Raw genomic sequence first — 15,052 nt, forward strand, 5'->3', positions numbered from 1 at the left:
TATACTTAAGTAGATAATAAGTATAACAGTAACTTTATAACATTTACTCATTAGATTATACTGTATTGTTTTATGTGTAGGAACGGTGTTCGCCTGTGCCGTTCAAAATTGTGTCGATATGAAATATCGAAATATTATAGGAACAATTTATACGATTTATCTATTTAGGTAGCGTAAATGTAATAAATAATAAGAGTGTAGCTATACACTAGATACATAATGTTATGTATATACAATAAATGTATCAGTAAATGTGTGTATGTATGTTTGAAAACAATGTTTTGATACATAATTTGATAAAAGTCAATAGAATTTGAGGCGCAACTGTGATGTGGAGCGACACACAAGGGTATAGGTTCTCGCCCTAAATTCCTAAATATTGTTGTATTACTAAACTTTGCCTATATAAGATATTTTAAATATATAAAAAATGAATTAATATTGTTCGATTTTAATTCATCAAATTGAACTTCGAATCATTAGGTAGTTAATTACTTACATTAGTGATGTAATTAAAATTAATATCTTAAAACACCAACGACGGTAAAAAAAAAAATAGTAAAAATTATAAAAAAAAATACTTTCCTTACTGAAATATTGTAGTTTTATGACTTTAAATCGTCTTAAAAATATATTTTCAAAAACATAATATACACTTACCGATGAAAAGTTATCTGCTTAGCGATGAAAGAATTCACCTCTTACCTATATCATGTATTATATACTGGCAATGTGTTTTAATAATTATTACACGGAAAATATATACTTGTATACCAATTGTTACCAACCATTATTCGCATACTAATCATAACATTGTTAGGTACCTACCAGGCAAATTGTCATAATTTAAATAATACGGTGTGCCCTAGTTTCACTGCTGTTTGTTTTATCGGCTCACCGCAGGCCGTCGGTTCCTACACCTACGCGTTTTCAAGGCTGTAACTACGATATACCTATATCGTTTGATGTGTGTTTGGATTTGTTAGTGTGACTGAACGCTTCACGCGTTATGGGCAAAAAAACAGTGAATCGAATAATCGAGTTGTTTTAGTTATGTTTATCGCCTTAATAAAAACAATTAAATTAAACTGATTGAACATCGGTGACAAAGTGTTTTCATCTTTAGATATTTTAATAATGTGACATTCACACGTAAACCACTTTCGGTATAAGTGTTAAACTTAAACTATTTAAATAAGTAAGTGAAATTAATATTCATAAACAAATCTAAATATATAAATTTGTATCGAATCGGTCAGTTAAATATGTATTAAAATATATAAATATAATCTTAGTAGATACAGCAATACAGTTGCACACATATACATGAACTTGTTTTTATATACAGTTAACGTTTACCAATATAAATGTGGTATAAAATAAAGATATAATACTTTTTTTATTGGAAACAATTAAATAGTATTCGCTCGAGTTCAAATAAAAATAATGTATCTGTATATCATTATTGTTTTGTGTACACATGGAATACCTTTTGATATATTTATATGAAACGTTAGAAAGAAGCGGTCCTTTCAGCACCGTTTTTTAACTACATTTTTATTATGTGTTTTTAATACCTGCAAATGATAGTAGTAATGTACTCATACTTATGATTTATTGTTATTTTCCACTTTTGCTCAATTGGTAGTTAGTAAAAACTTATACAGTCTAAATACAAATGATACGTAATTAATTAGGTAATTAATTACATAATATTTCATAAAACTGCTATTTATATCAATTTCAGTTTTTATTTATCATAAAACAAACACAATAACATTTTACCTCTATCGGAGATATTGACGTATATATATATTACCTACCTATTAATCGTGTCAATTTATATTCATTTTTTCTGTAGGAACAACCATCATATTTTGTATAAGCTGTAACTTTTTATTAGTACCCGCATATTAATATACTGCACAAAATATACAATGTATAAATTTTCAAATTTCTATGACTAAAAAATACTTTATTTAGTGTTTTTTTTTTAAAAAAAACAATTTATATTTATAAAAAACGATCGATAGATAAATAGCACACATTAATTATACTAGATATATGTTCTATACTTATAATTTAGTAATCAAATTAGTTTTTGAACACTCTTGAATTAAAATTTATCGGGAATCATTAGTAAAACTTGGTCAATGATATTATATTTCCCTATAATACCACAATATATAAAATTAATTTGTTTTTGAATTTAGTATTTTTCCAAAAATTAATATTTTGCCTCCAAATCCATTGTAATGTATAATAAATTATTTCAAAACATTGTTTTATAATATTTTTTTCCGTAAGTTTGTCAAGAAATATTCTGTGCTAAGTGTATGGAAATATACACGTTATTAATATAAATATCTGGGAAGAACTGAATAGTAATTTGTCAAAATTATTTAAAATACGATATACATAATTTAAACAATGATTATCGATCAATGATTAAAGACATATAAAGTCAATAGTTAATAATATTTCTCTAGTACTAGTATTATCTAGCTCTAGCCCATTCTTTTTTTTTTATGAAAAATCGTAAAACAACTTATTGTCGTTATTATTTTATTGTTATTTATTTTTTATGGTTTATTGGAACAGAGTATTTTATACATCTGAAAATCACTAGACGGTAGACATATTCAAATATTTGACCATGGTCTCTATAGAGTTGTGTTATTCCTTAACTTGATATAAATAGCATTAGAATTTTCAATTATATTAAGGGATATTTTATGCTGAACGTCATCACTGTCTGGACACAGACAAACAAAAAGTAATTTTTACTTTTCAAACAATATACGTTGACATATAGTTTCTGTTTCGTTTCTAAGTTTATTTAGTAATTTTTTTTTCAGAAAAAGTTATTTTGTACCGTACCTATATATTTGCAACTACTTCTAGTTTCCACCCACCCCAATTGTACAATACAATGGTATTAATATTGTGAATTAATAAACTGTATATTGCTTTACTATATTTAGTCAATATTTGATGTTAAAAAATAAATATTTTTTTAGAAAAATACTTACAATTTATTATGAAATAAAAAAATATAATAATAATAAAAAAGTTGTGTTAAATATATTTCCGCGATAGCATTAATGTGACCAGTGCCTATATTGTAGGAAAAAATTATTCAAAGTAGGCACATAAAATATTAATATTAAGTAAAAATAATTCTTATCTGAAAATGTATCTGAAACTACAGATAACAATTTAAAAAAAAATTTTGTAGACATATTAATTTAAAAATAACTAATAAAAACTAATATATATATATATTTAATTGACGACCCGGAAAACTAATGTAGTAAGGTTAATGGATTAAAAGCGTATTTAAAGTATAAACAGTGTATTGTGGATAAAATTAGGCGTGTCTATTATAAACGTACATCTAGTTCCGAGCCTTTTCCCGTGGGTGGAAACTGGAAAGGCGACACCGCGACGGGCGTCAAAAACAATATAATATTATTACAGTATACAATGTATATTATACGTACTCGTTTATAAATTATAATTGATTTGTATGTACCTATATATACGAATCAATGATGCGACAGTATTATATTAAATCGAATACACGCTGAAGCTTTAGTTTTTGTTACGAGTTAGATAGCTATCGTGGATTATATTTTAATCATATTAATTATTGTAGTTACTATTCATTAGATTTCAAGCACAAATCCCTTTGGTATTAAATAACGAATACAACAGTTTTATTACATTTATTTGACTTGGTTTTTTTTCCTACTGGGCGTGTTGTTTAAAACTAATATAAAATAATGAATAATTGATTAAAAAAAGAACATTTTATTTAGGATATACGTTTTATTTGCGTAGTAAGAACCTACCTACACTTTATTTCATGTCGATAAGTCAAGCAAACAATTTATAAAAATAAAGCTATAACTCATTATACAAATATTTGTGGGTAGCTTATATTAGTTATTATTGTTGACATAAAATAATTTATTTTTAAAGCTTTGGAAGAAAAACAAGGTTATCTTAATACAAATAGTTACCCTAAAAAAGAAGACAAAATCACAATCAAAATGCGACGCTATGAAAAAAACAATAGTTAAAAATAACTAACTTAGGAACCCATCTTTTAGCATACATTGAAATTTGAAAGTTTATTTGGCAGGTATATATTTTATGATGTAGTTCAATAAATTTAATAAATATAAAATAATAGATAATTAAATACTTTTTAAAAGTGTTTTTTAATACACTTAATACTAGTTAACTATAAAAAAAACCTGTATCATAAAGCACAATTTATATGTCCAAAAAATGACTATCCTTGACTAGTATGAATACCTATATAAGTACACTTACATTATAAATCGTTTTATTGCTATAGCAAAACAACATTTTAGACTCTATTTTAGATTGCTTGTTTTGAACACCAGATAAAATTTTTTTTTAGTTTTAAGGTAACCTACTATACAATTTACATATGCAGTAGTTCAGTTAATACTGGCAGTTGGTACCTTATACGTAAAACTTACCATATTCATTAAAATAAAAATCATAGTTAAATTTTTTTTAGGATTTTTTTTTATTTTGCACATTATTGCATAAACTATAAAATTATATCTAAACAGAGTATCATAAAATTGGAAGTAGGCTAAAATTGCATAAATATTTTTAATTTGTTTTATCAAATATTTCCATTCATAACAAATAGACATATTTCAAAATAAAAAGTGATTTTCTATAACATTTTATTATTATATTCCGCGGTTGTTGTGGCCATTGGACGTAACAGTGCAATACATAGTGTATTAGTGTAGATAAATTAAGACATAACAATTTATAGATTAGTTGATAACGGTGAATAAAATTTGTTTTTTAAATAAATTAAACAAAACAAATTTAAAAAAAAAAAAGAAAAAAGGTTGTATACAATTAATATAAATAAATGAATGTAAAGCATAGATAAATTGTTGAAGAGTGATGGTTTGTTGATGTTCGCTATGGACAAAGTTAATGAGATGTGTTGTTGATAAAAATTGGCTGAGCTTGGTGATGTACTGATATTGGATGGATTGTGCTTGGGCGTAGGACGTTTGCGCATCGCTATTGTTACGAATGACCTTATTCGTAGGCCGTTTGCGCATCGCTTTTGTTAAAAAAGGCTTAGGGTATTCTCCCATAGCTTTTGTTTTTTATAGGTCGTTTGAGCATCACAATTTTTATAAATTACGTATATGATACCAATAATTACAAAATTATAAATGTATAAAAAAGAAAATCATTAATGTTCATATTCAAAATAAATAACATTTGTTGTGCAATAGCTATTATTACAAATACCTAACCTTTTATACGCCGTTTGAGCATTAAAATTTTTATAAATTATGTACGTATATATATATATATATATACATATCAATAATTATACAAAACTATGAATTTATACAAAGAATTCTTAGAGTACTGGTCTATTGTCGGTTTTCACTGAAGCATAGCACGTTTTTTTCGGACGTTTCCATATAATATCACTTGTGTTTGGTGTAATACATTATGTATATTATGTATTTGTATTCGTGTACTATTATTGCCGATACACATCTCTTCGATTGTATCAAGTGTAATGTAGTCATTTTATAACGAAATATTTAAATGACAAACTGTTAATATTTAATAATGATAATAACGGTAATGATAAGCTTTTGAACATGCGTATCCTAACAAAACCAAAAACTACAGTTCTAGATATTGCTGATTTTCGTATAAATCTACAAGTGTGGTTCCTAAGCTTATAACTTATAAGTTATGAGTTATCGGTGTATCATCCGGTCATGTCAATATAGTAGGTAGGACGACAAACCAAATTTCTTACCATCTGAGGTGCTAATGATGCGCAAACGACAAATACTTCTGTGCTTAATATTTCCGCTATAGGTGGTCACTGATCAGGTATTTGAAGTTTTCTTTTCTCTGTATCGTTTACATTCGGTAAGAGTAACAGTGAGAAGGAGCCCGCATTGTGTACACTAAGGGGTGACGTCCTTAAAATTATACAATTTATTGGACTTCTTAATTCTTTAATATAGGTATCAATGCGTAACAACTATGGTGTTATCCATTAACTTTGTTCAAAATGTTTAAGTGATTTTTAAGTAATTAGATATTTAGTCAAATATAGCGATAAGTTACTAAAGAGTGAAAGTATGAGTTTACTTAGGTAATATCAATATTCTTTACCAAAATTATAATATACTAAAATATTATATAATATTTTACCGAAAATAAAAGTATTTTAGTCCAAAAACATGAGTTAAAATATTCAACATTTTTTAATTACATTTTTTTTTTAATTACGTCAAAACAAATTAATTGACGCATGTGAATTTAATACAATATAGTATTATAATTTAAATTAATAAAACTACGTTAAGCTAAAATTACTGGATATGATTGAAAAAGACTATCCACTTTCATTAATTTACTAAATATAATTTTTATTTGTGCCTCGAGGGTCATTATTTTTTCCGCTGCTCATAAATTGTATATTATCAAAATTAATTTATAATCCCATTCTCCAGGGAATTAAAAACAGTGAAAATATGTTTGTCCTTTAACGCGAAAGCCTTCGTTCTACACTGTATTAGCTATGTCATAAACCATAATTATTGTTTACAAAATAGTCAAAAATAATTTGAAAATAAAACATTAAACTTAAAAATATATGCCTATCATCAAATTTGTGTCATTATTATCAAAACATAGGTTTTTAGTTTAGTTTATTTGTTAAATTATTCAACTTTTCGAGTAAAAATAGTCGAATCAATTATATAATAATCAAATTATTATTTTAAGATTTTTTTTTATTATTATTATTATTTAGTGAGACAAAAATTATTATACTTCAACACTTAAACTAGTAAACATTAACATAAAACATAAACATTAACATATAAACATAGTAAACCGACAAAGTAAGACATAGTTGGTAAAGCTCACGTTATTAAATTTTGAGACCTGGCTGTAAAATAAAGTTGAAGATATGTTTGATAATGATTTTATTACTGGCTGAAAGAGAGAAATATAGGTTATAGATTATAGGATCTAATTTATTCGTTTTACATATTTCTCAACAATTTTAAGCATTTTAGATATTTCGCATACGAAATACAAATAATAGTAGGATTTTAAATATTAAAAACAGGTTTATGAAAAATGTACGCATTATAAATGCTCTGAATATTTTATTGTTGAATATAAGTGCATATTTGAAAAATTTCCACGAAATAAATGCATACCTACATCAATATTTTTACGGGTATATTTGAGTGCATATTTAAGACTTTCGTAACGCATATTTACTTTTTTTTTTATGAGGATATTTCATGAAATTTTGACGCACAAAAATGTTTATTTATTTTTTACGTATTTTCCGAAAAAATACATAACGAAAATTCTTATTATTAAACGAGTATGCTATTAAATGCTTTAAATCAAAGATGTCTCAAAATACATTAATAATATTATTCTAAGCTTCCGTATTCTAGATAAAGTTTAAAATTATGTTATTATTATATTGATAATCTTTTGTTTTTAATAAAATTTTTATTTTTTACAGAGCCGACAATTTATGCAACTTTGAACGGCTGTAATGCTTGATTATGACAGACGAAAAATGTCAAGTTGTTTTCCAAACAAATCAGAAATACTGTTTAGCTGCAGCTGCGAAGATTTATAAAAAAAATGTCTTCAACGATGTAACATAATAACAGCCATTGATATTAAAATCATAATAATTTGTTTATTATGATACAAACACTTCGGTGGCAGGGCTATCCGGTGATGATCTCACGACTGTATCAGTACATGTTGAATTTTTCATAGTGTTCTTTTTTGTTAAACTCTAAACTTGAGCAATACTTATTATATGTATGTAAATACGTAAGAAAAAACAAACACTCCAAACTGTGATATATCTCCTATATTTTTGTTACATAAAAGCTGCTTAGACAGTACATTTAGTTATCCAAAAATACCTTTTTATTATTCAAAATAATTACACTTACGTGCTATGAGCGAGAGCCAATTCTTTTGCCCTCGGCTGATCGACTATTTAGCTATTGTCGGAGCTCATCCCAATTCTTCAAAAAGAAGTTCTTTATACGAGTTACAAAATAATGGAACCAACAATGACGAATACAGCGGAATCAGTTCAACGGTATCCAGTAATGATGACAACTTTTATATTCAGGTACCTACAATGATTTATGCATCTTATTATTCATTATAAATAATCACTCAAGAAAATCTGTCCAGTGACACATACAAAAATTAGATATAGATACTAGGTACTGCCTACCAATTGGGTGTATAATGTTTGTTTTGTGATAAAATATTGAATGGCTAAGTGGCACTTAAATAATAATTCAATTAATTTGATTTTAAGGCACGCTTGAAAAACAGATAGTTAGATTCCATTGGTTTTCCGAAAGTTTTACCTTAAGCTTAAGAATCAATACCTAAGAAAAATAAATATGTTTAATTTATAAAAAGTTAAAATTTAAAACTAAATAGTTTGGATTACTTGAAAGTTATTTGATTGAAAATAACATCGTCGAGATTCCAAACAGATTATTTCCAATAATATTAAAAATATAAGTTTAACTAGCTGTTCTAATCATTTTTATTACAATCACCTAACTATTAAAATGTTTGTTCTTGATATTTAAAGAATGTCGATTATTGCAAATTATCATACCTAAAAATTAAAATATCCAATTAAAATGTACAAAATTCTATTAATTTGATGGTTTTGATAACATTAGAACCCAGAATTACTCCGACGGTATCCTGCAGAAGACCATAAAGATTTTATACTACCGGAAACGATGTCATATTTTTGTCAACCAGAAGGATGTGTTTCCTTCAAGCATAGCCGATCTGAATCGAACAAAGTTACATCGTTTGTATTTACACTAACAGATAAAGATACAAGTCAGTATAATTCACCTTAATAAATCTAATCATTTTTATTTTATCGAAAGTTTTATTTGATAAATATTTTTTTTTTCAATAGCCCGAACTAGGTACGGCGTGTGTGTAAATTTTTACAGACGCGTTGGTCAATGCTTTACAAATACTTCAAAGAATATAAATATAAATGATGAGCAGTGTGTAAAGAAACCACAAAACAACCATTCTTCGGTATTTTTAAGATGGTAATACTTTAAGATAATTTAATAAATGTAACATAAGATTTTTATTTTAAAAACACAAAACTAATCTTGACTCCTTCATTATAAAAATTAAAAAATGTTGATGTTAAGTTATTGATTTTATCAAAATACTTAAATTATCAAAAAATATTTTTATTATTGAATATACTCAACTTCAAATTTGTTTCTAAGTATTTATAACCATCAACTAATTATATGTAAATAACGAACATAATTAACTACCTATAAACTATTAAATAATAAAATATAAACATAAAAAAAAAATCATATAGAAACCTTTTTAGCATTAAAATGTTAAAATAAATCAATATAACATAACATAAAGGTTTTTTAATTAATAATTAGATTTTAAAAGTTTACTACTAATCATTTTTTTGATGAGTAGTATATATTTGATTTATTATTTAACAATATATGCTACGACAGGTTAAAATATACTTACACGGAAAATACACTATAAGTGTAATAATGTTATATGACTAGAAGTACCTATAACACTGAAGTGAATTCTAAGATACAACATTTTCTCTAATTTCTTATTAATTAATTAAATTTAAAAACTCTTGAAAAAATGGACACCGTTTGAATTGTATGCATTTTAATCCAATAAAAACAAATTATTTTTCGTACTAGTGTTTTTAACATAAGAGTTAAATCAAAAGAAATTGAAAACAAGAACCTTGATAAATATAAATAGTCTTTTTTTTCAGATTTTGCAACTTTTCAATTAGTAAACTAGTTGACACAGCTCTAATTATTTATACATATTCACTTAAATGATAAGGAAATCAAAGAAAAATTACTATAAACTCGATAATAAGTAAATTTAAATTGCGAAAATAAATATATGTTAGAACATTAAAGCATACAAACATATTAATTATTTAGATGAATAATTTATCATCGTAATACTTGCCTAATTCTCATTAAGAAATTTAATGCATTTATTTAACTATAACCATATCAAACAATTATGAACAATACCTACTTATTAATTTTTCTGAATGATAAGTAAATTAAGATCAAAAAACATACTCATCTAGACAAATTAATAAAATACTTAATAATTACAATTAAATTGTTAAATAAATTTTTAATGTTGATTTTCTATTTTTGAAAATTACGTTAAGTTTTAGTTGAAGAATAAATTTAAATAGTTGTAAGTAGATAGGTACCTATTTATAATGATTTACACTAACTTTACTACTTTAGATAGATTATAATAAATATTTTAAAATATACTAAACTTAAACTAAAACTACGTATTAAACTATTTTTTTTATCTTGACGATTATAATAAAACAACTTAGTACTTACATATTCCACAACATACATTTTGATCCAAAATATGAATTAATATTAATTAATTAAATTTATATTAATGTGTTTTATTTACAGTCATTCTACAACTTCTTTTGGCAAATCAATGTCTCAAGAACATCCCACGGATCAGACAAACGATAAAGTTACACAAAATATCTCATCACAGCCAGTAAGTGTTCAACAATTGATTTTGATATTTATTAAATTATTTGAAGTTTTGAACACATTTTATATTTTTATTCATTATCCAAAAATTAATAAAATTAGTCTATTATGTTCATAATTTATACCTAAAAAATTTTTAATTTTCGTTATTAATTATTTCAGGAATCCCAAGATTTATATTCTCTAACATCGTTGTGTCTTCTTTCTCATCATCCATTATTTTCAAGTTTTCGTACATGTTTGTTTTATTTAAAAAGCCTTATCGATTCGTGCAATAAAAAAATCAATCGCAGCAGAAAAGAAGGACATAAGAGGTACATATTACACTTGAATGTAACACTTGAAAAATTTAGAATTGCATGTATTAATGGTTAAACGTTTTCGTATATAGAAAAGAATGTATATGGAGTTTATTGACTGGATTTTTAACTCAAGCAAATTCACCGAGAATTATACAGTTTATCAAAGAACTTGAAATGTGGATTTTACGTTTGCTCAGCACTCCAGTTCCTGTACCAGGAAAGACCAAATTAGAAGTAAGATAAATTAAATAAGAACAACTATCACATCGATTTATACAAAACAAATTAAAAAAGATAGGAAAGAGTACCGGCCTGCTGTACATTATAGGTGTCGAGTAAGTCACTATATTATGGGTGTGTTATATTCAATGATGTATTATTGTACATAATAAAACGAAGACGATTCAGAAAATCTAACAAAATGTATAAAACACAATCTGTAAAAATATTCATTTTTTAACTTTTTATTTAATTTTATATATTTCTTTTTACCTAAGACAATTAATTATTCTAAGTTGATTCATACATTGATTTAAAAATATATATATTTATGCCTGTATTAAATGAAATTTATTTTCGTATAGGTTTATTTGTTTTCACAAAACGAGCGACAGCCACCACTGGCTTTCGCGTTACCCGATCACACAAGATTTTCACTAATTGATTTCCCTTTACACTTACCATTAGAGTTGTTGGGAGTAGATACGTGCCTTTACGTATTAACTATTATTTTATTAGAAAGTAAAGTAAGTAAATAAATAATATTTTATTTAATGTAATAGATAACGTTTATGATAACTCTTTTAATTATATTGTGTATTTTACTAATATTATGTTAAACTTTAGGTTGTCTTCCAATCGAAGGATTATAATGCACTCACTATGTCAGTAATGGCTTTAGTGGCACTTATGTATCCCTTGCAATACATGTTTACTGTTATACCATTACTACCTACAAGCTTACCAAAATCGGAAATGGTAAGATAATAATAATAAAAAAAACGCAATACATTAATATTGATATTAATACATGCGTTTGAATAACAAATTACATAATTCAATTGCCTTGTATATAACTTTTAGCTATTCGAGAGTCCTGTGCCTTATGTTGTTGGAGTTCCGTCCAGTTTTTTTTCAACAAAACGAGATTTCAGGTTAGCTGTGGATGATTTAATGATTATCGTGTATGCATTACAATAAACATTCTTTTGTGTTTCAGATTTCCAAAAGACGTTTGGATAGTAGATTTGGATTCAAATAAAATAACACCACCGATAGTTGTTAACCGGGAAGATGCTATACCACAGTTACCCAAGTCTGAAGCGTCAACTTTGAAAAATAATTTGAAATCTGTAATTATTATCATCATAACAGTTAATAAACTTGTAAATATGACAATTCTTTCTTATTTTATTTATGTTAAAATAGGCTTTAAATGGACTTTCGCGAATAAATATTTATAATAAAGCAACAAATAGTTTTCCGGAACATGAAATTATGTCAACATCACGGCCTCCAATAGAATATACAAGTACAGGTGAAGACATCTCAAAAAGAAAAATGGAAAGCTTTCAACTAAGTAGTAATGTCGTAAACACTGATAATAGTACAAATCGAGGAAACGAAATAAGGTGATAATAATATTTATTCATTAGAATGAACTCTACTATATACTAAATATATATTTCAAATAATTTCGCGGCACTCTGGTTGGGAATTTCTGGTCTATGCTAGAGATTTGATTATTCAGAATATACTATCATAGACCATAGTTAATTCCTTAATAGTCATGTATTTTAATTACTTTTAAATTTAAAAAAAAAATGCTCATTAACTCTGGAAATCACTTATGTTAAATGGATCATTCCGTACAGGTTGTCCTAACTAACTTTATTTTATATCTTAGTCATTTATAATTATATATTTAAAGATGATAATTTTTGTTAGAGTAATGGTCACATTATTTTTTATTCAACAGCTGTACATGATGTGCGCAAACAAAAAGTCTAATTTTTTTTATATTTAGATTTAATAATTTAACGATAAAAATTAGACTTATAAAGTGGTTATCTAAAATTGTAATTGTTATATTAACGCCAAAATATTATAAATAGGTACACTCAATAACCCTCTATTTTAATTTCTTAAGTTTTCAATTATTAAATCATTGGAGTATTTGGAATAATGGTTATTTGTTTAACGTATCCACTACACTTACCATTCACATATAAATTTATTTTTTCTTTGATGCACTAAATACTTAAGTCTTAAACACGGCACTTTACTTTTTTTTTTTTTTTAGAAGACAAACGTCGATGAATACAGCGTACAATACTGTCGATATCGATTCAGTGGATATTGCAATTAGAGTGGCTATGGTTCGTTTCTTCTTGTCGGGTGACGTATTGGCCAACCTAACAGAACATTCACGAACACTGAGGCTCTACCCTAGACCTGTAGTATTTTTTCAAATAAATTCTTTTCTAAAGAGCCGCCCTAACCCTTCACTTTTCACGTGTCAACTGGCTCGAACACAAGCAGTTGATTATTTTGCCGAATGGGCATTGACACCAAACAATGTGGTTTTCCAACGGATTCAAACAGGTGTTAACGACCCGTCTATGATTGGCGATAAGCTTAAATGGTTTGCAAATACCTTAGAGCCAGTTATATTTACCGTATGGCAAGAAAATTGTTCGATTCAAAACATAATGAATATAAATGTAAATTCTAACCAACCTTCTTCGGCGTTGGGTAATATAATTTCCGACACGTTAGATATTTTTTAATATATAAAAGACAAATATACTTATTTTGTATTTACATAGCTGAAAAGAGTCATCAGTCTGATAGTGGTGGTAGTGATACCAGTAGCAGTGAAGACGAGAGACCAGAAATTTATCGCGAAGATTTCAAACACAGTGTTGCTAGTGAAAAAATTGTAAAAATAGGTATTTATTATAATAATTTATAAATATTATACTATATATTCAAATATATAATATATTGCTGCCTTAAAATGTATACGAATAACAAACATATTATATTATATTTATTTAGAAAGTCAAAGACTCAATATTGGACCAATAATACAAGGAGTACATTCTGCTTATGAACCACCAATAACATTACAATTCCCATTGACATCAGATGATAGCCCAGACGATGATGGAACCATAGAATCAATAGGCAGTAAATCTATTGGATCATCGCCGTCCAGTAGCCACAGTGACATGAGCTCGCCCATGTTTAAACCCGAATCTTTAATAGTTTGTATTTTTAGTTCAACTACTACAGTCCTAAACTAAATAAGTGCTAGACTATAACTATAAAAAATAACATTTTTATCGAATTAACTATTTTTAATAAATGTATGAGTTTCCAATCAAAATAATTAACCAATACTATACCAATGCACATAAAATACAAGCTAAAATATTACTTAATAAATTAATCTACAATTTAAAAATTGATATCAAATAACAACTTAATGGATAACTATATCTTTTAATATTGTATACAAGCTTATGCGGTAAAATATTAATCATTACCTATACATTTAATTATAATTATCGTGAATAAATAATATTTTAATTCAATTAAGGCCCGGTTTTTCATTCATTCAGTTATCCGCCAGATACGTATCTGGCGGATAAATGTGAATAACCGTAAAAAATTAAATATCTGTGTCTGATATTTTTATTTACAAAAATTCAAACGTTAAATATTGTTTTAATATCATTATCGTATTAATTTTTGTATTCGAATTATTTATCATAATGAAACTAATTGTCAAACAAATTAATTTAATTATAATCGGAGAAAAAAATAAAATATTTTTTCATGGTAATATAATAGCTCAGTAGTAATTCATATTTCACACAATATCATTATTATTATAATTTTTAGATTAAGTAACTAATATTTATGAAAGGTAGATAATTTACATTACACCTAGCTACACGAAAAGCGGAGACCCGTGAATTAAGCGTGGCGATTTAAGCATATATACATACATGGAAACAGGCGAAATTTCCTGTAAATAATTTA

General features: G+C 26.0%; 1 protein-coding gene and 1 long non-coding RNA gene across 9 annotated transcripts in view; one reads left to right on the top strand and one right to left on the bottom strand.

The window, feature by feature from the left end:
* The window catches only part of LOC113558569, a 48,725-nt gene extending 47,937 nt beyond the window's left edge, over positions 1-788 (bottom strand). Inside the window, exon 1 of the long non-coding RNA XR_003405659.1 lies at positions 661-788. This is a non-coding gene — a long non-coding RNA (uncharacterized LOC113558569). The remainder of the gene's footprint in view (positions 1-660) is intronic.
* LOC113558565 (MAP kinase-activating death domain protein) overlaps positions 1-15,052 on the top strand; it is a 36,063-nt gene that overhangs the window by 325 nt on the left and 20,686 nt on the right. For 6 of the 8 annotated variants that reach the window (XR_003405657.1, XR_003405658.1, XM_026964060.2 and 3 more), the window contains exons 2-15: positions 7,595-8,227; positions 8,802-8,970; positions 9,053-9,194; positions 10,611-10,704; positions 10,863-11,014; positions 11,092-11,236; positions 11,587-11,748; positions 11,849-11,980; positions 12,086-12,156; positions 12,222-12,354; positions 12,431-12,633; positions 13,305-13,756; positions 13,831-13,953; positions 14,063-14,271. Coding sequence is in view for 6 of the 8 variants with exons in the window: in XM_026964060.2 (XP_026819861.1) it covers positions 8,048-8,227; positions 8,802-8,970; positions 9,053-9,194; positions 10,611-10,704; positions 10,863-11,014; positions 11,092-11,236; positions 11,587-11,748; positions 11,849-11,980; positions 12,086-12,156; positions 12,222-12,354; positions 12,431-12,633; positions 13,305-13,756; positions 13,831-13,953; positions 14,063-14,271 (2,367 nt within the window). In the remaining 2 variants the exon portion in view is untranslated. Of the gene's footprint in view, positions 1-1,055; positions 1,199-7,594; positions 8,228-8,801; positions 8,971-9,052; positions 9,195-10,610; positions 10,705-10,862; positions 11,015-11,091; positions 11,237-11,586; positions 11,749-11,848; positions 11,981-12,085; positions 12,157-12,221; positions 12,355-12,430; positions 12,634-13,304; positions 13,757-13,830; positions 13,954-14,062; positions 14,272-15,052 lie in introns of those variants that run through there. The other 2 variants (XM_026964058.2, XM_026964059.2) reach the window with 2 other exon arrangements.

Source organism: Rhopalosiphum maidis, chromosome 3 (assembly GCF_003676215.2).
Source record: "Rhopalosiphum maidis isolate BTI-1 chromosome 3, ASM367621v3, whole genome shotgun sequence".
In the NCBI taxonomy this organism is placed as follows: Eukaryota; Metazoa; Arthropoda; class Insecta; order Hemiptera; family Aphididae; genus Rhopalosiphum; species Rhopalosiphum maidis.